The 24,769-nt window shown below is 42.5% G+C and overlaps 2 protein-coding genes across 3 annotated transcripts in view; one reads left to right on the forward strand and one right to left on the reverse strand.

Moving 5' to 3' along the window:
• The window catches only part of LOC121548513 (B-cell lymphoma/leukemia 11B), a 58,461-nt gene extending 54,901 nt beyond the window's left edge, over positions 1-3,560 (reverse strand). The window contains exon 1 of the mRNA XM_041859970.2: positions 2,140-3,560. Within this exon, the coding sequence (XP_041715904.1) occupies positions 2,140-2,203 (64 nt within the window). The 5' untranslated portion in view covers positions 2,204-3,560. The remainder of the gene's footprint in view (positions 1-2,139) is intronic.
• Positions 3,561-7,668: 4,108 nt separating this feature from the next.
• Positions 7,669-19,503, forward strand: LOC121548512 (cyclin-K-like). 2 transcript variants are annotated; one of them, XM_045210141.1, is made up of 10 exons: positions 7,669-8,109; positions 8,703-8,929; positions 9,130-9,211; positions 9,452-9,583; positions 12,249-12,381; positions 13,144-13,201; positions 13,408-13,577; positions 14,514-14,740; positions 17,293-17,395; positions 17,918-19,503. In XM_045210141.1, the coding sequence occupies exons 1-10, from the start codon at positions 8,101-8,103 to the stop codon at positions 18,460-18,462; spliced, it is 1,686 nt and encodes a 561-aa protein (XP_045066076.1). In that variant the 5' UTR covers positions 7,669-8,100; the 3' UTR covers positions 18,463-19,503. The 2 variants fall into 2 exon arrangements, with proteins under 2 accessions (XP_045066076.1, XP_041715903.2); XM_041859969.2 differs by having other exon boundaries at positions 12,249-12,372.
• Positions 19,504-24,769: the final 5,266 nt, after the last annotated feature.

Consider the following 24,769-nt stretch of genomic DNA (forward strand, 5'->3'; position numbering starts at 1 on the left):
TGATGAAAAACACCTGTAATACCAAACTCCTTCCTAATCCTGCAGCAAAAGTTTAATCAGCAACCTGCTGACACCACTTTAGACTCCTCTCACTCTCACCTGCTATGAAAAGAGAATCACAACACTTGATTTTGATTTCTCAGGCCTATAGACAACACATGATTACTGCTGTTTGAAAAGTGACAATGGAAGCCAGCCAGCTGCAGCTGACAGGGATCACAGCAGAGCAGAGCAGATAGAGGCTGCATGCCTGGTCTACACCAACATTACAAGTCTCATCAGTCAAATCACAACTGGCATTAACAGGATCTACACTGAGAAAGTAGGCCTTCCTTTGTCTTGGTGAAATTTTTAAACACCATGTGACATGCAAAATACTTTTTGTTAAAAAGAAAATCGGTTAACTTTAATTCTTCATGCTGTTATGATTATATTTGCTTTTTTTTTTTTATTAATTGCCATTGATATCTGGGGTTGAGGACTAAAATACTGAAAGAATAAAAAGTAATGATTGAATAAAAGGAAGATTAAAAAATCTAATAAAACAGAGGTTAAGTCCAGTAGAAAGGGCGCAGAGTAAATGATTAGTCTTGATGTTAAATGGTGGTGTGTAGGACAGAACGGGCCTAGCCCTGCTCAACACGAAACAGATTGGCCCAAGATTACATCATAGACCTCTGTTATGAATTAGCTTGATTAGGCCACTATGAAATTGGATTTATGCACGGGAGAGAGCGCTGGGAAACCTCTGGATTGATTTAATTGATTTCAAATTGGATTATCTGAAGTTTTTTAATCATATGCCAACAAGCATCTTCAATCAGATGTAGCCTAATCTTTAACATAACGGGTCGGGCGTGGGAAATTCACATCGATAAACTACTCATGATTTATGGTTTAAGGCAGTAAATGAAGGCGTTCCTACCTGAATCCACCAGCCTGGAAGCCACGAGGAGAAGCAAATAGTTTTCAAACATTTCGGTGACCTTGGCGGTAGATCCTTTAGATACCCAGTCTTTTTCCATTAACTTATACCAGACGGCTGAACATCGACTAAGTTTTTACAACCTTGATCCACTTGCTCTTTCTCGGCCCCAATAATTTAGTATTCAGACTGGGATTTTTGTAAATAAAGTCTACAATGCACAATATACCGCTAATATCCTATGCAGCAGCAGCTGCGTAGAATTATGACAGAATCAACATGCACCTGCATTTCACACTGACATGATAAATAGTCATAATATGGCAGAATATTATATAGGCAATACCATTCTCAAAATGCATGATTGAATGGGCTCACTTGAATAATAAAGGATCTCAGTGAAATCATGACTGAACATGAAGATAATATATTTCACGACGCAAGGATCAAGGCACTATTCTAAATATTGGTGCAGTGTGTGTGTGTGTGATATCCTATAAATTGAATGATAAGTAGGACTAAAGTCTAACTGCAAATTTTTTTTTAAAGGCTTCCAAGCAAACTGGATGGCATGTTATTCATCCTCGCACACAGTAGCCTATGAGTGTCACATGTGTTCTCACCAAATTGTACTTTAAAACACAAGTGCAATTTTGGCTAATTAATTGAATGAACACGATGCCTAATAGACTTGACAGTTACGCACATGGACAGAAATGCAAGAATGTAACAATAGGCTATTAGAATGAATAAATACATTATCTTTAAATGTGACATTTAAAATTGTGAAATTAAATAGTGTGTTTTTGTTGCCCAATTATTTTGGTTTTAAATGTTAATTAATTATTGGATAAATATGCCCAAAACATTCACATATAAAGGTGTGATAATAACCATGAAAGTACATTTGATTTTTCATGCCATCAGTGAGTCCTTATAAAGAAAGTTATTCTGCACTTTTGATTTTTCAGGTTCTTGCAGCTAGTGCTTAAAAATCATACCATTCCATCCCTCTTGCAAAGATCAAAAAGTGGTTTGCAATTAAACATAAATACTTGTTTAGAATATGCCTTGCTTGCTCCAGTATCACACTGTAAACATGTAAATTCATCCTAATAATTGCCCGTGATAATGGTAATTTAATCCGGTATTTTATATACAAAATTCCCACATTTAGGCAATTATCAATTGATCTATAAGGTGATCATACTCACGTCGTATTGTTTCTCTTTGCGACAGTGATAGGTGCTGAGGGTTCCCCTGCTTGCGACGGGACATTGCCCCTGCATCTACTCTGGCATCGCCAGGAAAACTGCGCTTGGGGTCGGCTTGCTCCGTGGTGCTCCGCTGGTCTGGTGCCCGGTAACTTTATCAAATTGCTTCCAATTGAGACGACTAACATAAAACTACTGTAAGTGAAAAAGACCCTAGTGGGTTTTTATTGTAGTTGTTGAAAGGCGGGTAAAAACGTTGGTCAACTGTCCAGTCCTCTTTTCGCAGAATTACTTCACCCTGAACTCAACACCTGGAGTGGTCAAGCTGTTGGAGTTACAACAGACACATGCAGGTTCAAGCAAATATTTCTGTTCGGTTATTTCGTGTCAATAACAGCAACGGACTTATTGCAATATTTGCAGAGAATAAAGACTATTTCAATTCCGACGAGGGGCCCTCTGCAGCGCGTTCACACCTGGGGTAGCGTACGGTGCATGCCACTCTTCGCTCGATGGGTCAATATTCGATTCAACTGTCACCTCTTCTCCTCTGTTATTTTCTTGCAGAATTAGAAAAAATTGCCTATTAATTCAATAACTGCACCTCCAAAATTCCACCGGTGTTGGTTCTGCCAGGTGATGTGAGCTTTGGCACCATTCAGTCCTCGCTGTGCGAGTCTTGGCAAGGAATGGCACGGAACTCACCGCTCTAGGAGTTGAGAGGGGAGACGGAGAAAGACTACAGCACAGCCAGACAGACAGACACCTCCTATTTTTCTCCTTCCAACCAGCGGAGGTCCAGTGTTTCCTAATGTCTCATTCCCTTTTCACAGTGACGAGTCTGTCTTATCGCTTTGGGAGGACCCCGCGTGTGTGTGTGTGTCTGGGATTGCCTCGGTAGAATGGGATAAAACTTCAAATTCAAGTGCGGACGTGACGTTGTGTCCACGCTGAGTGAGACATCAGAGCGACTTGGGGGGCAGTGGGGGCGACTAGCGGTGATTCGCGCGACCATTGGTGGGCTATCGTTAGTGCGCGCGTTTGGCGCGTGCGGGAAGGAATCAAGTGGACATGGAGAGGGGGAAACCAAAGCAACCCGTGCATATGCAGCGCAGACGAACCGTTCCAAATTGGTTTCACAATGATATGATGGCATATCATGTAACGGATTTCAAGGTGGATTTTGAAAAAGCTTTAAACTGTCAGTAAGGCTACTTTGAGTCTGAGTAATTATTTGAAGACTGGCGTTAAGCATTACGCATTGAAGTGACTTGCTCCAAATTCGATTATCTTCAACATTCAATACCGACATTGGCTTTTCGTAAATGCTATAGCAATGTTTCCTTAAGGCTAAGTTCATCACTAATGCAGTGTTCCAGTTGTTTATAGTTTTGCTAATATGTCGGCTAGAACGAGACACATAGGCCTACAGAACAAATGCCGAGCCAAAAAGAACGTTATGCTATAATTAGCCTACTTGAGGCATTAATGCAATAATAATAAACAATAAATAAAAATATACATTGTTGTCAGGACAATATATTTAATGTTGTGCATTTGTAACGATTCTTGAATTAATTGATTAATTGAGGTAGCAAACGTTTAAAAAATAACTGGGAAAGCAATCCATTGCTACAATAGACAGACATACTGCACAGTTATGTCAAAGGGGGACATCTCCCCTGTGTTTGTCTGTGATCTACATATTGATCTCTGCCTTGTTGTGAAGCAACAGTACCCTCTGTTGGCATGACTACGTTAGACTATATGCCTAACATTCCCCTGTATCTGTGTCTTTGATCATTGGATTTCATTGTATAACACATGCATTATTAGCTAGTGGTTCAGAACAGTTGACCTCTCAAATGTCAAATTTCCTCACCACATTTTTCATTTAAATGTCACTTAAATTGCCATAATAGTGATCTCTATACCACCATGCACAATTCCTATTTTGACAGGATGGTCAGGTCAGTCAAGTACCAATGAACAGTATTAGGGCCTCCTTGAGAAAAAACAAATTTAATAACATCAAAGTTTAATGCTGTCTGGTCATCATCAATTGCATGATGAAACTAAATGATCCACTTGAGAGACATGATATAAAGGCACCAGATTCACTTAGAGGCGATTAATGGGTCACTTAATAGCCAATTATTCCAGCCTGTGTAATATTATTTTAGATCAATGCATGCACTTAAACAGTTTAAGTGCTTCCTGCATGTAGATTTCCATTCCACGGCCTTTCCTTCGGAATATCCAGTCCATGCCCCAACTAGTGTAAAAGAAGGAGCATCTTCCATCTAATGTAGTATAATCTAAGAAGGCTCCTATAGGCTACTATCATATGAAGTTGCTATTATGGTACAATTAAGTCTGATCAAATTAAAATTAACTTAATGTGGACACAATTTCCATCTAGGCTTAATCGAGGCAATGCTGCACTGCTGCTAGACTGTTTATTATAGGCTGCTATAAATATTATATGAAGGCCAATTTTAAGAGCATTATAAGTCGGATCGCTTGAGGCCAGGCCTACGGGACTTCCGGGACACTAATTATTTATACAAATGAAACGTCGTATCAGCTCCGTCTCAAATCGACATAACCTCAAAAGAACCTAACATGGAAATAGTGTATGGAGAGAGAGAGCGAGCGAGAGAGACAGAGACAGATAGACAGACTGACAGAGAGAGAGACAGAGACATGAGACAGAGAGAGAGAGAGAGAGAGTCAGAGAGAGAGAGAGAGAGAGAGAGAGAGAGAGAGAGAGAGAGAGAGAGAGAGAGAGAGAGAGAGAGAGAGAGAATGAGAGAGAGAGAGAGAGAGAGACCTCTGTAGATGCATCATATTTGCTGGAAGACAACAACTCTAAAGTTAAACACTCTTACCATGATCCCTCCGGCTCCCTGAGTCCCAGCTCGCTGATGTTCACCCCTTGGGTTCCTCAATAATACATCAGTATAGCTCCATGAAATGGTTTCGGGCGAAGACAGTTATAGCCCGGTAGCTTCGGTACAAGACACCATAACATCCTGCATGTAGGCCTCCTGTAGCTCAGTTGGTAGAGCATGGCGCTTGCAACGCCAGTGTTGTGGGTTCGATTCCCACGGGGGGCCAGTATGAAAAATGTATGCACTCACTAACTGTAAGTCGCTCTGGATAAGAGCGTATGCTAAATTACTAAAATGTAAATGTAATGTGGACACATAAGGTTTTAAGTCCAAAGTGTTGCTTCTGAAGAGACGTGTGTTGCGTGTCAGGGCTGTGTGAGTCAGGAAAAAACCACGAGAGTTGAGTAACTGAAATACTGGAGGGCATTCAACACAGGGATTGGGAAATGACTGTAAACCTAAGGGCATAAGGAGTTTACAATAAGGGCTAAGAATGTAATGTTTGGTCAGAGAAAGGCTATTGAATCGGAACAGAAAATAAGTGCATTAACGCAATTTGGCAATGAAAATGTCCAAAGATCATGGGATCTGTACGGAGTCCCAATTGTAATAGCAAAGCAGACAAGTGCAATGTGTTTCTAAGTTAAATAATTTACATCATGTTAAAAAGGACAATGAGACAACACAGTGAGGTCCACTGTAGGGACATATCACGGTTAATATGAATATTGCTCTGGGATTTGCTTATAGTGCCTCATTATGCGGTGTTTAATATTAATAAAGAGGATAGGAGTATATTATTCATGAGATGATTTACTTACTGTGTGTATGTGTGTGGGTGTGTCTGTGTGTGTGTGTGTGTGTGTGTGTGTGTGCATGTGTGTGTGTTTGTGTGTGTGTGTGTGTGTGTGTGTGTGTGTGTGTGTGTGTGTGTGTGTGTGTGTGTGTGTGTGTGTGTATCTATCCCACGGCCTAAATGACAGGTTGAGATTTCTTGCTAAGGGCAATACAATACAAAACCAGATAAGGCTTCTGACAGCACACAAATCAAAATCAAATGTTGATTTGTCACATGCGCCGAATACAACAGAATTCACCTTACAGTGAAATGCTTACTTACAAGCCCTTAACCAACAATGCAGTTTTAAGAAAAATATTTAAGTAAAAAATAAAAAATAATTAAAGAGCAGCAGTAAAATAACAGTAGCGAGGCTATATACAGGGGGTACCGGTACAGAGTCAATGTGCGGGGGCACCAATTAGTCGAGGTAATTGAGGTAATATGTACATGCAGGTAGAGTTAAAGTGACTATGCATAGATAATAAACAGGGGGGGTCAATGCAAATAGTATGGGAAGCCATTTGATTAGATGTTCAGGAGTCTTATGGCGTGGGGGTAGAAGCTGTTAAGAAGCCTTTTGGACCTAGACTTGGTGCTCCGGTACCGCTTGCCGTGCGGTAGCAGAGAGAACAGTCTATGACTAGGGTGGCTGGAGTCTTTGACAATTTTTAGGGCCTTCCTCTGACACCGCCTGGTATAGAGGTCCTGGATGGCAGGAAGCTCGGACCCGGTGATGTACTGGGCCGTACGCACTACAATGTGACGACTCTTCCTACAGTTAAAAGGCTTTGTCCAAGAAGGGATTAATAATACATGCAGATTCCAGATTTTAATTGGGATGAAAGTAAATTATTCAATGCTGTCTTTTTGTTCTCTGAGAGATGGTAGGGAGGCTATTGGGAGCCTATTGCCTCATGTTCTTACACACAAAACTACACACATTAGTTGTGACAAGGGCAATTTATCTCCTCCCTTCAACCAAATGCAGATTTCAGGAGAAAATAAAATCTGATGATGTTTTTGAGTGAAACTTGAGTGATGGGGAGTTCAAATTCAAAGTTTCAACATTATTGTCCCAGGGGGCAACTGGTGTTGCAGCAAAGGAGCATAAAAAACAACATTGAACATATCTGATCACAATTACACAATTATAGGGAATACGATGAGGGGAAAGAGTTCGAGTTTCACCATTCTAGTCAACTCTGAAATTGTGAGCGCAAACACATGGCCCAATATGGACTGATGTATTTGCCAAATCTATAAAAGTTGACTGTTTATCCCACTAAAATTATTAAAATATACAAATTCATCCATTCACCTATAAATTCATTTATTCATGCAATGATTCATTCGTGCATCCATCCATTCATGAATTCTGAATGACCATTGAGCTCCTCCACATGGAGAAGTAGAGGGGTCATCTCCATTAGTAGTTCTCTCTTGCCCTCTAGTGGATCATTTTTGTCCACATTTATCACTCTATTGTGTAGTGCGTGCATCGAGAAGAGTAAAATTGCAGACAGCAATTGGAGGCGTTTTCTGATATAGGCGTTTCTTGATATCAAGTTACACCCATTGACCACAGTCTCTTAACCTACCACTCTAATTCACCTAACCTGCCACGCTAATTCACCTAACCTGCCACCTTAGTTATCCTAACCTGCTATGTAAACAAATCATCTGTGTCAAGAAACCAACCGTCTCGTAACACCGGAACTGACCAATGGCAGGTTTCAGGGAACACCCATATTAAGAAACGCCCCGGATATCGTTCTGCAATTACACCATATTTCACGCACACTACTCCTCTCACCTGCTGTACCGCGATTTAATTTTCATTGTTAATTTTATTATTTTTCTTGGAAGATTCTTTATCAATAAAATGAAGTGTTTAAGATAGAACTGAAACATTATTTTGGAATGATTAGTGAATGTAAAAAGAAAAAAGCAGTATGTATCATAAAACTTTTTGACAAATAGAATTTTTTTTTTTTTACATGAAATACCCTTGTCTACGTTAGGTTTATGTACCCTTGTCTGTATATTTATGTTTTTGTATTTGTGCTATTGTTCATAATAATAATACAACCCCTCACAGCTTCTCACGTATAACAAAATGGCGGCGCCCATGTTACAATGGGGACTGTTGTCGGGTGACTAATTCAATCTAAATATAAAACGATTATTTCATCGATTGTTGATATTGTTACTCATTATAAAGCCTACATGATAAAGGTAAGCGTACTTCTTTTCAGATTGCAGATTTTAGACAACCTACGTTTGACATGCGTGTATTTAGGATTGATTGAAAAGTCATTAGCCTCGACGGAGTGCTAGCTAAAGTTAGTTTTAGCAAGTTAGTTATCTACAGTAGCTAGCTTGCAACTTCGGCCTGAAAGCTAGTAAGCTAGCTAGTTAGGTAACGTTATCTTACAACAACGTTATTTAGCACAAGCTTTCAACTGTGGTCAGAGAGATCAAATAGATATATTGTCAAAACTGTTATTTCTTCCATGTAAGTTAGTTAATCCATGCACCTCATGCGTAGACAACTGTTGTTAGCTACCTAGTTCTGTAACTATAGTTAGGTAATATTCACCGTCATTTAATATGATCAATTCAATGGCTACTACCACGACTTATTTATTAGTCTAACTTCCCAAACTGTTTATAGCTACTGTAAAATAAGCTAGATGATAACTTTTGCCAGCTAGCTTGCTAACTAGCAACCGATTTCTTCATGAAATATGACAATACTTTACACCATTCATTCATGCTGTCTTCGCTGTGAATCATCCCGTTATCATCCCCCTCTCCTCCTTTGCAAGTCTTCTAGTTCAGCGGGTCCATCATCCTCTTCTCACCAGATGAAGGAAAACAACCACCCCTCCAGTGGTCAGGCCTTCCTGGACCATATCAAGCCATGCTGGTACTGGGACAAAAAGGACCTGGCCCACACCCCGTCCCAGTCCGAGGGCCTGGACCCGGCCACAGAGGCCCGGTACCGCAGGGAGGGGGCCCGGTTCATCTTTGATGTGGGGACCAGACTTGGACTGTATCCTTTTACGGGCTAGATATTTGATCTTTGGGCTGTGAACTTTGTGAAACATTCTCACCTCTGCAGCATTTGACACAGTCCTGTCATAGCCCCATCATCTGGTTGATCATTTTTTTGGGTGTTAGACAGTTAGCGAGATTTTGATTTCACCCAAAGTTATGTGGCTTTGTCAAGTTCACCCTTAACTCTGTCATCAGACATTATGACACCCTGGCAACAGGTATCATATACTTCCACCGTTTCTACATGTTTCACTCTTTCAAACAGTTCCCCAGATATGTGAGTATTTTGGTAAAGAATTCTGTGATGTGCACTGAACCTGTCACATTTACATTTAGCAGACACTCTTATCCAATGCGACTTACAATGCTACGCTTGTACAATAATTTGCCTTCAAGAATCAAAATAATTGTTCACGGTCATCTTGTCAACTTCAATCTCAGTGGTGCATTCTTAGAGGTACTGCCTAATGTCTTGGTATTAAATGGTGTGTGAGACCTGTGTATTGTGTATCTACAGGTGACCGGTGCGTGTTGTCTCTTCCTGGCTGGGAAAGTGGAGGAGACTCCTAAGAAATGTAAAGACATCATCAAGACGGCTCGCAGCTTACTGAACGACGTACAGTTTGCCCAGTTTGGAGACGACCCAAAGGTGAGATGTCTTACTTCGTTCACTTCTCTTCACTTCTCCCTCTGTCCTCTGTTTGTAGGTACAGTGAAGTCCTGCTGTGTTTACAGGTACCCTTTCCACACGCGCTGACCCAAACCAAACTGCTGGCTCGATAATAGGCTATTTATTTTTATTGGGGGGGGTAGATCAGCTTTAATATTGCAGATAGATTGATTGTAACGTCCATCAATGTAATTGTCTGCATCATTTCCAATCCTTCATATTTTTTTGTAAATATATTTATATACAGTGCCTTCAGAAAGTATTCAGACACCTTAACTTTTTACACATTTTCTGACGTTAGTCTTATTCTAAAATGGACTACAAAATTTTTTCCTTATCAATCTACACACAATACCCCGTAATGACAAAGCAAAAAGAGGTTGTTAGACATTTTTGCACATTTATTCAAAATAAAAACAGATACCTTATTTGGTTTGTTTTTAGTCCTGTCCCTCCGCTACCCTCAACCCCTCCCATCTATTTCTGATGTCCATCCAGTTTGATTTCTATTTGCCATATATTTTTTAACTGTGCTGTGATGCTTCACAAAAGTTCTGAACCTTTCTATTCTCATAGTTTCTACAGATTGTAAATTAAAGATAAACATTTTTGCTAAAATTATTATAATATTATTGATTGATTTGACTATGACTTTTCAAATCACCCAGTATTGCTATCTGCAGAGTTAGCTCCAGGTAAATATTGCAATTCTTTAGCCATTCCTGGACCTGTGACCAAAAACAAGCTACATATGGACAGTACCAAAATAAATGATCTAATGACTCTGTCTCTTCGCAGCAAACTCTGTAGAGCTGGGAAGATTGTATCCCCAATATAAACAGTGAGGGGAAAAAAGTATTTGATCACCTGCTGATTTTGTAAGTTTGCCCACTGACAAAGAAATGATCAGTCTATTATTTTAATGGTAGGTTTATTTGAACAGTGAGAGACAGAATAACAACAACAAAATCCAGAAAAACACATGTCAAAAATTTTATAAATTGATTTGCATTTTAATGAGGAAAATAAGTATTTGACCCCCTCTCAATCAGAAAGATTTCTGGCTCCCAGGTGTCTTTTATACAGGTAACGAGCTGAGATTAGGAGCACACTCTTAAAGGGAGTGCTCCTAATCTCAGTTTGTTACCTGTATAAAAGACACCTGTCCACAGAAGCAATCAATCAATTAGATTCCAAACTCTCCACCATGGCCAAGACCAAAGAGCTTTCCAAGGATGTCAGGAACAAGATTGTAGACTTACACAAGGCTGGAATGGGCTACAAGACCATCGCCAAGCAGCTTGGTGAGAAGGTGACAACAGTTGGTGCGATTATTCGCAAATGGAAGAAACACAAAATAACTTTAAATCTCCCTCGGCCTAGGGCTCCATGCAAGATCTCACCTCGTGGAGTTGCAATGATCATGAGAACGGTGAGGAATCAGCCCAGAACTACACGGGAGGATCTTGTAAATGATCTCAAGGCAGCTGGGACCATAGTCACCAAGAAAACAATTGGTAACACACTACGCCGTGAAGGACTGAAATCCTGCAGCGCCCGCAAGGTCCCCCTGCTCAAGAAAGCACATATACAGGGCCGTCTGAAGTTTTCCAATGAACATCTGAATGATTCAGAGGAGAACTGGGTGAAAGTGTTGTGGTCAGATGAGACCAAAATGGAGCTCTTTGGCATCAACTCAACTCGCCGTGTTTGGAGGAGGAGGAATGCTGCCTATGACCCCAAGAACACCATCCCCACCGTCAAACATGGAGGTGGAAACATTATGCTTTGGGGGTGTTTTTCTGCTAAGGGGACAGGACAACTTCACCGCATCAAAGGGACGATGGACGGGGCCATGTACCGTCAAATCTTGGGTGAGAACCTCCTTCCCTCAGCCAGGGCATTGAAAATGGGTCATAGATGGGTATTCCAGCATGACAATGACCCAAAGCACACGGCCAAGGTAACAAAGGAGTGGCTCATGAAGAAGCACATTAAGGTCCTGGAGTGGCCTAGCCAGTCTCAAGACCTTAATCCCATAGAAAATCTGTGGAGGGAGCTGAAAGTTTGAGTTGCCAAACATCAGCCTCAAAACCTTAATGACTTGGAGAAGATCTGCAAAGAGGAGTGGAACAAAATCCCTCCTGAGATGTGTGCAAACCTGGTGGCCAACTACAAGAAACGTCTGATCTCTGTGATTGCCAACAAGGGTTTTGCCACCAAGTACTAAGTCATGTTTTGCAGAGGGGTCAAATACTTATTTCTCTAATTAAAATGCAAATCAATTTATAACATTTTTGACATGCGTTTTTCTGAATTTTTTTGTTGTTATTCTGTCTCTCACTGTTCAAAATAAACCTACCATTAAAATTATAGACTGATCATTTCTTTGTCAGTGGGCAAACGTACAAAATCAGCAGGGGATCAAATACCTTTTTCCCTCACTGTATATAACATTCTATTGGTTGAAAGAATTTTGTATAATAGGCTATTCTTTTCACATTGTACTTTTCAGCACAGTTACCTCAATTATGGTGGATGCTTAACCAGGCTAGCTCAGTACAGCTTGGTTTGGTAGTAGTGTGAAAAGCCCTTATGTTTTCCTGACTTTATGCTCTTGTTTGGGTCCTGGGATGTGTCGTAGGATTTTCGCCATCAACAGGAAGAGGTTATGGTGCTAGAGAGGATTCTGCTACAGACAATCAAGTTTGACCTGCAGGTGGAGCACCCTTACATGTTCCTCCTGAGATACGCCAAGCAGCTCAAAGGTGTGAAAGGTGGCGTTAACGTCTTAGTTTGACTTCATCTTCCAACTGTCATTTCCAAACTCTTTATTTTGAAGTTGTTACTATTGTGCCGTAAGCTCCTCTCCAAACAGCACTACTGAAGGTCCTGTCTTGGCCACGCCAGGCATCGATGTGATGAAGGTCCTGTCTTGGCCACGCCAGGCATCGATGTGATGAAGGTCCTGTCTTGGCCACGCCAGGCATCGATGTGATGAAGGTCCTGTCTTGGCCACGCCGGGCATCGATGTGATGAAGGTCCTGTCTTGGCCACGCCAGGCATCGATGTGATGAAGGTCCTGTCTTGGCCACGCCGGGCATCGATGTGATGAAGGTCCTGTCTTGGCCACGCCAGGCATCGATGTGATGAAGGTCCTGTCTTGGCCACGCCAGGCATCGATGTGATGAAGGTCGTGTCTTGGCCACGCCAGGCATCGATGTGATGAAGGTCCTGTCTTGGCCACGCCAGGCATCGATGTGATGAAGGTCCTGTCTTGGCCACGCCAGGCATCGATGTGATGAAGGTCCTGTCTTGGCCACGCCAGGCATCGATGTGATGAAGGTCCTGTCTTGGCCACGCCAGGCATCGATGTGATGAAGGTCCTGTCTTGGCCACGCCAGGCATCGATGTAATGAAGGTCCTGTCTTGGCCACGCCAGGCATCGATGTGATGAATGTCCTGTCTTGGCCACGCCAGGCATCGATGTGTCCCTCTTATGCAATTGTGAAAAACGTCAGTTTTTTTTCTCGTTCTAGGTGACAAAACCAAAGTTCAGAAGCTGGTGCAGATGGCATGGACCTTCGTCAACGACAGGTGGGGCGTAACGTAACACAGTAGTTTGGACTGTCACTTCTCACTATCTATATCCCTGTGTTTCCTGTTTCCTGTCATGTATGCTGTAGGTGCCTCCCCTTACAGTGGTCGGTTTTCACCTTCTCCTCTTACAATATTCATTGAATAGTATTGTAGGTCTGCATTTTCCTCCACATCTAAACGGTTCTCTCTGTTCCTACCTCCAGTCTGTGCACCATGCTGTCCCTGCAGTGGGAACCAGAGATCATAGCAGTAGCAGTCATGTACCTGGCTGGACGGCTGTGTAAGTTTGACATTCAGGAGTGGACGTCCAAGCAGTCTTCACGGCGATGGTGGGAGCAGTTTGTACAGGACGTCCCAGTGGAGCTGCTGGAAGGTATAGCGTCAACGTCTCTTTTCTCTTTACATTGATAAACCTCCCTGACACATATTTAAGACAGTGACTCCCAAAATGCCCAGTTTTGCACCATTGAGAGCGTCTTGACTGGCTGCATCACTGCTTGGTATGGCAACTGCTTGGCATCCGACCGGAAGGCGCTACAGAGGGTAGTGAGTACGGCCCAGTACATCACTGGGGCCAAGCTTCCTGCCATCCAGGACCTCTATACCAGGCGGTGTCAGAGGTAGATCCTAAAAATGTTAAAAGACTCCAGCCACCCAAGTCATAGACTGTTCTCTCTGCTACAGCAAGCGGTACCGATGCACCAAGTCTGTAATGAACAGGACCCTGAACAGCTTCTACCCCCAAGCCATAAGACTGCCATAAATAGTTAACCAAATAGTTACTCTGACTATCTGCATTGACCGTTTCTGCACCAACTCTTTTGACTCATCACATACGCTGCTGCTACTGTTTATTATCTATCCTGTTGCCTAGTCACTTTAACCCACCTATATGTACATATCTACCTTGTACCACTGCACATCGACTCGGTACTGGTACTCTATGTATATAGCCATGTTATCGTTACTCATTGTGTATTTATTCATTGTGTTATTATTTTTAGAATTTTTTTTCTCTGCATTGTTGGGAAGGGCCCATAAGTGAGCATATCACTGTTAGTCTACACCTGTTGTTTACCAAGCATTTAACAAATAACTTTTGATTTGAGACATGATACTTGTCATAGCCATTAGCCAGGATTTGGGAGACACTGGTGTAAAGGTTACAAGTTCTGCTCATGTTCGTACTCCTATTGAGTCCTTATGACCCCTTCCTTCAACGCTGATCGGAGAAATGGATAGAAAAGAACTGTAGCTCCTATCTGTATATCATACCTAACCCCTGTCCACTGCTGGCATCTCCTCCCAGACATCTGTCACCAGATCCTGGACCTGTACTCCCAGGGGAAGACCCCCATCCCCCCGGGTCTGGAGCAGGAGACCAAACAGAGAGTACCCCCCCAGCCCCCTGGCCCTGCTCCTGCTCCTCCTCCTGGCCCAGCCCCCACACAGCCTCCAGGGTGTGTCCCACCACCCCCTCCACCCAAGAGGAACTCCCCCCAAGGCAGCCCCCCACGCCGTCTCAAACGCCCACATGTGAGTGATGGCAGTGTGTCTGTGTTGTCCTTGTATTTGTCAGCTTGTGATAAATGAAATGTCATTCTCTGTGGATCATAAATAGTCTGAGGAGTATCCATGGCTAACACAATAGGTAATAGACAATAAAAACGGTATATTTCGAAATACCGACAGTATGATTATAACTAAACTCAGCAAAAAAAGAAACGTCCTCTCACTGTCAACTGTGTTTATTTTCAGCAAACTTAACATGTATAAATATTTGTATGAACATAACAAGATTCAACAACTGAGATATAAACTGAACAAGTTCCACAGACATGTGACTAACAGAAATGGAATAATGTGTCCCTGAACAAAGGGGGGGGTCAAAATAAAAAGTAACAGTCAGTATCTGGTGTGGCCACCAGCTGCATTAAGTACTGCAGTGCATCTCCTCCTCATGGACCAGATTTGCCAGTTCTTGCTGTGAGATGTTACCCCACTCTTCCACCAAGGCATCCACAAGTTTCCGGACATTTCTGGGGGGAATGGCCCTAGCCCTCACCCTCCGATCCAACAGGTCCCAGACGTGCTCAATGGGATTGAGATCCGGGCTCTTCGCTGGCAATGGCAGAACACTGACATTCCTGTCTTGCAGGAAATCACACACAGAACGAGCAGTATGGCTGGTGGCATTGTCATGCTGGAGGGTCACGTCAGGATGAGCCTGCAGGAAGGATACCACATGAGGGAGGAGGATGTCTTCCCTGTAACGCACAGCGTTGAGATTGGCTGCAATGACAACAAGCTCAGTCCGATGATGCTGTGACACACCGCCCCAGACCATGACGGCCCTCCACCTCCAAATTGATCCCGCTCCAGAGTACAGGCCTCGGTGTAACGCTCATTCCTTCGACGATAAACGCAAATCCGACCATCACCCCTGGTGAGACAAAACCGTGACTCGTCAGTGAAGAGCACTTTTTGCCAGTCCTGTCTGGTCCAGCGACGGTGGGTTTGTGCCCGTAGGCGACGTTGTTGCCAGTGATGTCTGGTGAGGACCGGCCTTACAACAGGCCTACAAGCCCTCAGTCCATTCTCTCTCAGCTTATTGTGGACAGTCTGAGCACTGATGGAGGGATTGTGCGTTCCTGGTGTAACTCGGGCAGTTGTTGTTGCTATCCTGTACCTGTCCCGCAGGTGTGATGTTCGGATGTACCGATCCTGTACAGGTGTTGTTACACGTGGTCTGCCACTGCGAGGACAATCAGCTGTCCGTCCTGTCTCCCTGTAGCGCTGTCTTAGGCGTCTCACAGTACGGACATTGCAATTTATTGCCCTGGCCACATCTGCAGTCTTCATGCCTCCTTGCAGCATGCCTAAGCTACGTTCACGCAGATGAGCAGGGACCCTGGGCATCTTCCTTTTGGTGTTTTTCAGAGTCAGTAGAAAGGCCTCTTTAGTGTCCTAAGTTTTCATAACTGTGACCTTAATTGCCTACCGTCTGTAAGCTGTTAGTGTCTTAACGACCGTTCCACAGGTGCATGTTCATTAATTGTTTATGGTTCATTGAACAAGCATAGGAAACAGTGTTTAAACCCTTTACAATGAAGATCTGTGAAGTTATTTGGATTTTTAGACAGGGTCCTGAAAAAGGGACGTTTCATTTTTTGCTGAGTTTATAAGTTAAGTATAACTATAAGAAATCTAAGATGTGATAAATAAATGATCTCCAGCTCAGGGCTCCAGCTATGCATCTGGTTTGCTAACTTGCTAGTTAAGTGGCTACATGTCAAGAGCAAGCTTGGTGACAGCAGAGGCATTCAATCCCTTCCTGGATCAAGATCCCTGTTGCCTAAATTGTTTTGTGCGTAATAGCGCCCCCTTGTGTGCACATTCTGTAATACCATGTACCCTGGTATGGTACACAAACTGTATGTTGGTATGAAAATCTGGATACCGCCCAACCCTAACAGCTAACCTCCAATAACATAGCTTGTGTGTGTGGTAGTTTGTTTTCATTCCTCAAGTGGTCTAAAGTTGGACATGGAGCTGGAAGCAGCAGAGTCTTCTTTGATTTTCTATTTTTTGTTGTGCTTTTTTAACCCTTTTTATATCCCCAATTTGGTGATATCCAATTGGTAGTTAGTCTTGTCCCATCGCTGCAAGAGCCGTGCGTCCTCCGAAACACGACCCCGCCAAGCCGCACTGCTTCTTGACACACTGCTCGCTTGACCCGGAAGTCAGCCGCACCGTATCGGAGGAAACACCATACAGCTGGCGCCCGAAGTCAGCGCGCACGCGCCCGGCCCGCCACAAGGAGGCGCTAGAGCGCGATGGGACAAGGACATCCCGGCCGGCCAAACTGGGATGAAAGAAATAAAAGCTGAAATAAATCATTCTCTCTACTATTATTCTGACATTTCACATCCTTAAAATAAAGTGGTGATCCTAACTGACCCAAGACAGGGACTTTTTTACTAGGATTAAATGTCAGGAATTGTAATAAAAACTTAGTTTAAATGTATTTGGCTAAGGTGTATGTAAACTTCCGACTTCAACTGTATTATTTATTTCTGCCTTCTCAGAGCTCTCCAAAAGAGGAACCCAAACCTCCAGAACAAGTGGGTTGTAAGATTCCACGGTTGGAGAGCCCAATGCCCCCCCTGCCTACTTCACAACCCCCGCCTGGTGAGTGTCTTGCTACTCAGTAGGTTATATAACACCAGTAACTAGTGATCATCTTTATCTGGTCAGTTATCATGATGGATGAAGTGGCATCTTTAATTTTGTGTGTTTTAATGAAGGACATAGTTTTAGTGAAGGGTCAAGGCAGCTTAGAGAGCACAACAGGCATCCCAATCTCTAGGCCTTCCTAGAATCCTGGTTATGTAACTAACAGTCCAGTCAGAACAGAACAGTCCAGCCCCTCCTTACCTCCTGCCCTGCCCTCTCAGACCAATCTGATTACTGCTTCAACTTGTTAACGAGTACTTCGCAGGAAGTGTATAGTCTATCTATGGGAATACAAGTAATTCCTGTCTGGGTTTTAAAGTGACAGTTGGGTCTCAGAAGTGCTGTCTTGTTGAACAGGAATGTCAAAGCCTTCAACACTATGATTAGGATTGTGTTTAGTGGAAATCACCTTATTTCTCTTCTCTCTCTCTCTCACTCTCTCCCCTCCGATCCTCTCCTCTCTTCTCCCTCTCTCAGATCGTAAGGCTCCCCCAGTCCCTCCTGAAGCTGAGCCAGCCGCGGGTAGCGAGCCCGTTCCCCCTCCCCCATCTCACGCTCCACCCCCCCACCAGCCCCCTCCCCTGCCCCACCGCCCCCCTCCTCCTCCCCCCTCTAGCTACATCATGGGCATGTCCACCTCTAGCTCCTACATGTCAGGGGAAGGCTTCCAGAGCCTTCAGTCTATAATGAAGACAGGGGAACCCTCCTACGCCCCCATGCCCCCCAACTACGGTCCCCCCATGCCCTATCACCCTCATGTCTACCCCAACGCACCACCCCCAGGACCCCCACCCAGCACCTACCCACCCCCCAACCTGCCCCCTCCCTCCCCGGCCTACCCTCCACCAGGCTACAACCACAGCTACCCTGAGTACCCCCCTCCACGCATGCCCCCAGGACACGGGGTGCCACCTCCAGGGATGGGCATGCCTCCTGGGGGCTACCCCCCACCGCCAGGCCAGCCCCAGGTGCCCCTGCCACCCCCTGGCATGCCAATGAACCGTGGGGGATGGATGAGGTAAAAGGAGGAGTGGTAGAGGAGAGAGCGGAAGAGAGAGGAGGAGAATGAAAGAGTGAGAAGTAGAGGAATGTCTGAAGCTAGCAGTCCACTCCCTGTTGTCAGTCCAGAGACTGTAACTGTGCAGAACTTTAGCTGGGTCGTGTTCATTAGTCACCAAACGGAAGAAACTGACTGAGGGACTACCTGAACTTGTCCAGTAAGAAATACTAATTTTTCGCTTTCTGTTGCAAAACCGTTTGGTACATTGTGTCCTAATGAATATGATCCTGGAGTCCACTGGAGATGTCAACAAACAAAGGATTTTACCTCTGAGAGCCATGTCTGTTATTCTACATTGTCTTGGCTGCGTTGTGGAATCCCAGACATGTAAAGGTTACGACACCTGGAAAATGTCCTACCATTCTGTAGCACAGAGATTCTATCAGTTCCACATTCCTTTTGAGAAAGGCAGATGATATTGCATTATGGTTGAACATATTTTGAGACTCATTGAAAAGAAATATGTCATATTTAGACTGAAGGTCTGATTGATGCTTTAAAACCTGCTTGTTTTTGCTTACATTTTTTGTCTGCATCGAAAAAGGAAATATTTTCAGTTCTGTGATAATTTACCGTGTGTGTGGAGAACAAGTTGCGTTAATTGCAGAAAATACCAAACACGTTTTTGTCTTATTTTTATTTAGCTGTGTGAATATTGGTTCATCTGTAAGATGTATTGAACCGGATGTAACCTGTATTATTAAAGTAGCACTTACACTGTTACTTGTAATAATCATGAGCTGAAAGACATTGGTAACCCATATCTGTCTCTAAACAGCAGGTTGATAGAACACTGGACAGGCCGGGTTGTATTTGTACATGATAAACTTACTAGGTGAAATCTGAGCGATGGATCTTTTTAGACTGCTTATATCCTTAGTGCCTTAGTTAATTAGGCTTTACTTTAACAGACAACTGCCTGCTCCCTCCCGACATATGCACACAAACACTTGCTTTTGTGTCTCATAGGCACTCGGGGATAATAAAACACATGTATAAGCTAGTGTTGTCTTTATTGTGGCTGTGTTGAATTATAGTCTGTGTTACCATACTGCCTAGACTCGTTCATCATGTGCGGAATCCTGGTGATTGAGGCTAGTGTTGTGTTCAGAACAGTGTTGTCTGTGTTGTTGCGTTCTTAAGTCTTCAGGTCAGGTGAAGTTCAGACTGACTGCTTTACAGGTCATGCATGACCTTATTAACAATCAGCTTAACTGTTTTGTCTGTTAGTGACACCCACCTCTCCCCCCCCAAACACACATTTACTGACCAGTGACTTAGACTGTATCTGTGTCCATTTTGAATGTTTTCCCCAATACCGTCAGTCCCATTCTGTTAATCCACTTTGAAATGTTATTCCGTTTTCTCAGCAAAATACAGTACATTCACTAGCTTTACCAGCAGAGGGCAGGTTTGCTCAAGTTTTGAATTCCTGTCAATTCAATATGGAAGGGTGGCTCAAGTTCTGAATTCATGTACATTTATGTCATTTAGCAGACGGTCTTACCCAGAGCGACTTACAGGAGCAATTAGGGTTAAGTGCCTTGCTCAAGGGCACATTGACAGACTTTTCACCTGGTCAGGTCGGGTGTTCGAACCAGCAACCATTCAGTTACTGTCCCAATGCTCTTAATAAGGATTGGACCATTTTTTGTTCATTTTTTGCCTAAAATGACATACCCAAATCTAACTGCCTGTAGCTCAGGACCTGAAGCAAGGATATGCATATTCTTGAGATCATTTGAAAGGAAACACTTTGAAGTTTGTGGAAATGTGAAATGAATGTAGAATATAACACATTAGATCTGGTAAAAGATAATACAAACAAAAAAACATGCGTTTTCTATTTTTTTGTTTTGTTGCATCTTTGGCCACAGTGATGTAGGATTCTACATGTAATTTAGATGTTGTCCACCAGATGGCAGCAGTGTGTATGCAACATTTCAGACTGATCCAGTGAAGAATTACATCACTACAGTTTTCCCAAATGTGCCGAATTGGTTTTCAAGTACTTAACTATAGAGAACATACAAAAATGCTATGGTAATACAAAATGTAAGTTTGCACACGCCCAGGAATGTCATAAATAATGGATCATTAGCTTCCCTACAGAAAGTACACTAACATTCACACATCTAGATGGCCGGGTGGGTGTGGAGTCAGAGGTCAAACTGTAGAACCCAGCTCCTACATTTGAATATAAAAATTGATTTTTCAAGCAAAACTACACTACATTTCATCTCTGGGACCCTCAGGATTACGAATCAGAGCAGGATTACAGAATGTAAGTACATTATTTACCTTCAGAGGTGAATGTACCAAACCAGTTGCCGTGAGAAGTGTTTTGTTGTTGTGCACTATCTATCCTCAAACAATTGCATGGTATTTTATAGCTGTAATAGCTACTGTAAATTGGACACTGCAGTTAGATTAACAATAATTTAAGCTTTCTGCCCATATAAGACATGTCTATGTCCCGCAAAGTTGGCTGTTTACAACACCATTCTAGTCACATATCGCATATTGAGCAACAACCGTCCCGTATAAGGGGCACCAATCCCATAGAGGTTAACCGCTGGGCTATCTGCCACCCTGTCAATTCTTCAGCATGGAAGGGTTCGTATGTGTTGTTTAGTGTTTATCAGTGGGCTCAAGTCAGCATTTCCTCCCACATTAATTCAGAGAAGACACAGAATTACAAAGAAAGTAATCACTTGTTTATTTTTTTCTCCAAAATCATCTCAAAGTGGCCTAGTACATTTACTATTCCTTTTTTTTAAAACTTCCACCTACAAATATCTGTCTGATCTCAGCTAAAGTCATGAAAAAAGGTTTTACTTTACAGTAATGCTTGCAACTACAGGAATAGTTAGCATTACCACTAGGTTTGTGTCTGAAACGGCACTCTATTCCCTATATAGTGCACTACTTTTGACTTGGTTCAGCACAAGGCTGTGGTCAAAAGTAGTGTACTAGGGTAGGGTTTCCCAAACTCGGTCCTGGGGCCCCCAATGGGTGCACAATTTGTTTTTTGCCCTAGCACTACACAGCTAATTCCAATAATCAAAGCTTGATGATGAGTTGGTTATTTGAATCAGCTGTGTAGTGCTAGGGCAAAAACCAAATCGTGCACCGGGGGGGCAGGATCAAGTTTGGGAAACCCTGCACTAGGGAATAGTGTGCTATTTCATATGCAGACAAGGTTCTATGGTCATCACGTCTTCTGGTTTAGCACATATACAGAAAAAGTTCTTTAAAAACACAGGTTCCAAATCAAACTCTCATGCAGAGAAAAATGTGGCACATCTCAGAACAAAATGCCAGACTGAAAAATATTGCAAATCATCTCATGGCTTCAAATCAGTTGTTCCTAGAAAAAAGGACACTTAAAAACCCATTCTTTGATTTTCTTTTCTTTTTTTGTACTAGACCCCATTAGTGAGAACCGAGGCAGATCCGTAAGATTGTACGGTCGGATGCCTCAAGGAACAGTGTTGTCTGTGTTGTGTTTGCTAGCAATTTGGAACAACTAATACTACCGTCAGGAGAGCTTGAGCTGTCAATCATTGACTTATTAACCAATTACCCAATCAAAAGATTTGGATACCAATCAAAATCTCCTGATAGGTCAAAATCATAAACAGGCCAATCACATGGCAGCCCTATAATGGGAGAGCTATCCAATAATATTATTATTGGATAGCTCTCCCATCTCTATCTAAACACATGGCAATAAATAGCCTTGAACAACAGTTTGATCATAACAGTACTTATTTCATCTGACATCATCAAGGTATAACTCGTGAAGATGCAGCTGAATCGAAAAACATCAAAAGGGAAGACTTGCTCTTTCTCACAGTCCAACAGAAAATACTTTTACAAAACATGCACAGTTCACTGCTGAAAATCATCTGCTGGATTCACCATGGCTAAAAAGCTTATTCATATTAAGCTAATTTAAATATAAATAATTCAATTTATTTGATAGCTTTCTTAGCTTTCAATTCAAATACAGAGTTGTACTGTAGCTTGAGTAGTACAATAGTTATGGAGGACCATAAATAGCCACATCAGTCTGATCTTCCCTTTATGACAGTAGCATAAAAAAGCCTTTTAGATTTCACAGAACATTTCTGAAACATTCTGTCATGGAGAGTTCTAAAACATTATTTCATATGAAATGAATGCAGCAAATGTGTTCAGCAGTCTGCAAGCCTGTATTAAGCAGGTGTCATCAGTCTGTCACAGAGCACTACAGTATACGCAGGCAGCCTGACCAGTGTAAAGAAAGAATGACCACAAACCATCCAGTCGTCAGAGAGTCGGGGTAAAGCTCTCGGTGTTCCCCAAGCTGAGAAACATGATTGTCGTAGAGCGCGCACAACATTGTACATTTTAGTTTCCTTTTTAAAAACGATTTCCTAAAAAATAAATCACTCCGTTGACTCTTGGCTGAGGCGGTTTCGATTCAAAATGGCCCTGATGTGTTTGCAGAGGAGATAAAATAATAATTTGTTTCACCAAAATACAGTAAAAATATGAGTGGTTACCATAGAAACAACCCTATTTAAGGTTCGGCTGTGTGCTTTTGTAAAACATAAAACCCACAAACAGTCAGTTTTATCACATGGCCAACCTAGAATAATAAAAAATGAAAAAGTCAAAATAAACGATAACAACAACAGTAATGCTATGGTTTTATACATATTTTACACACGTTTTAAAAGTGATCTCTATAGTTTTTTGTTAATAATAGACTTCTCTTATGAGCATAGGGCGCTAGGTATATAGGTCACAGTGGGTATCACATATTAACACTTTGGATGCTAACGCTAATTATTCTAATGCTAGCATTTGCTAATGCTAATTAAGCTAATCAACCAGAGAGGCAAAACTGACAGAGAAGCTAGATGGGTTTTTATGGGAAGTACTATGAAGGAGTCGGGTGACATTGTTCCTAGACGCTGATCCACAGTCAGTTTTGTATGTTACCTCTAAATGCTCAAGATCAGGGTTGAATGAGCGTGAAGCTGATCCTAGATCTGTGCATACGAGACACTTGTAACCCAAAACGTACTATCAAACCATATCTGACGTTATCACATCGTTACTTTAACATCAAAGAGACGTTTGGGGATTTTTTGTATCCCAACGTTGCCCCAGACTGAAGCCCTGCTATAGTAACCATGCAGCTCTACCTGAAGCCCTGCTATAGTAACCATGCAGCTCTACCTGAAGCCCTGCTATAGTAACCATGCAGCTCTACCTGAAGCCCTGCTATAGTAACCATGCAGCTCTACCTGAAGCCCTGCTATAGTAACCATGCAGCTCTACCTGAAGCCCTGCTATAGTAACCATGCAGCTCTACCTGAAGCCCTGCTATAGTAACCATGCAGCTCTACCTGAAGCCCTGCTATAGTAACCATGCAGCTCTACCTGAAGCCCTGCTATAGTAACCATGCAGCTCTACCTGAAGCCCTGCTATAGTAACCATGCAGCTCTACCTGAAGCCCTGCTATAGTAACCATGCAGCTCTACCTGAAGCCCTGCTATAGTAACCATGCAGCTCTACTGGTTTAAAGTGACACTGGTCCTATTCTAGAGGTCTCTTATAGCTCTCATCTGGGTTTATTTTTAAACAACAGGGCCCGGTTTCCCAAGAGTATCTTAAGGCTAAGTTCATCCTTAGTAACTTCGTAGGAGCATCGTTAAATCTCAGAGCTGTTTCCCAAAACCATCGTTACTAAAGTTGCACTTGAAAACGCTCATTATTTACCGACTGCTTCAGACCACTCGTAGAACAGCCAAGTGCGTCTAAAGTTAGTTTTTATTCCCTACCGTGTCACTTTATACACAGAAGACCTCCACTAAACATAGAATCAAGATGTTTATCCGGCTCTGTGACCGTTGATAACTTCACAACGAAGGATAAAAATACGCTTCAAATGAAAACTGTGATGACTGCATTCAAAGATAGCCTACCTACAGTATAGACTATATACTGTATTTCAATGATATTGAAATCAATTTCATGTTCATTCAATTTTGTTTTATTTTACTATTTGGCTAATGTCTGTCATTTTTGCCTCAATATATTTAATGATGTGTAGCCTAACGTGTGCAATGATGTTCCAAATCTTGCTTAAGTGCACTATTATAGGGTAAGCATTAGATTAAGCCGCCTCAATATTTGCAGCCGTAGGTGATAATATCTCTCTAGGTAGCTGATCCATCGTCAGTATTGTGGAATAATTATAATGTTAAGGTAA

The sequence above is a fragment of the Coregonus clupeaformis genome, chromosome 33 (genome assembly GCF_020615455.1).
Source record: "Coregonus clupeaformis isolate EN_2021a chromosome 33, ASM2061545v1, whole genome shotgun sequence".
Classification (NCBI taxonomy): Eukaryota; Metazoa; Chordata; class Actinopteri; order Salmoniformes; family Salmonidae; genus Coregonus; species Coregonus clupeaformis.

Coding starts and splice junctions, on each gene's coding strand:
- LOC121548512 (XM_045210141.1), top strand. Junction 8,930..9,129: donor GTGGGGACCAGACTTGGACT/GTATCCTTTTAC, acceptor CTCTGTCATCAG/ACATTATGACACCCTGGCAA. Junction 9,584..12,248: donor AGTTTGGAGACGACCCAAAG/GTGAGATGTCTT, acceptor GATGTGTCGTAG/GATTTTCGCCATCAACAGGA.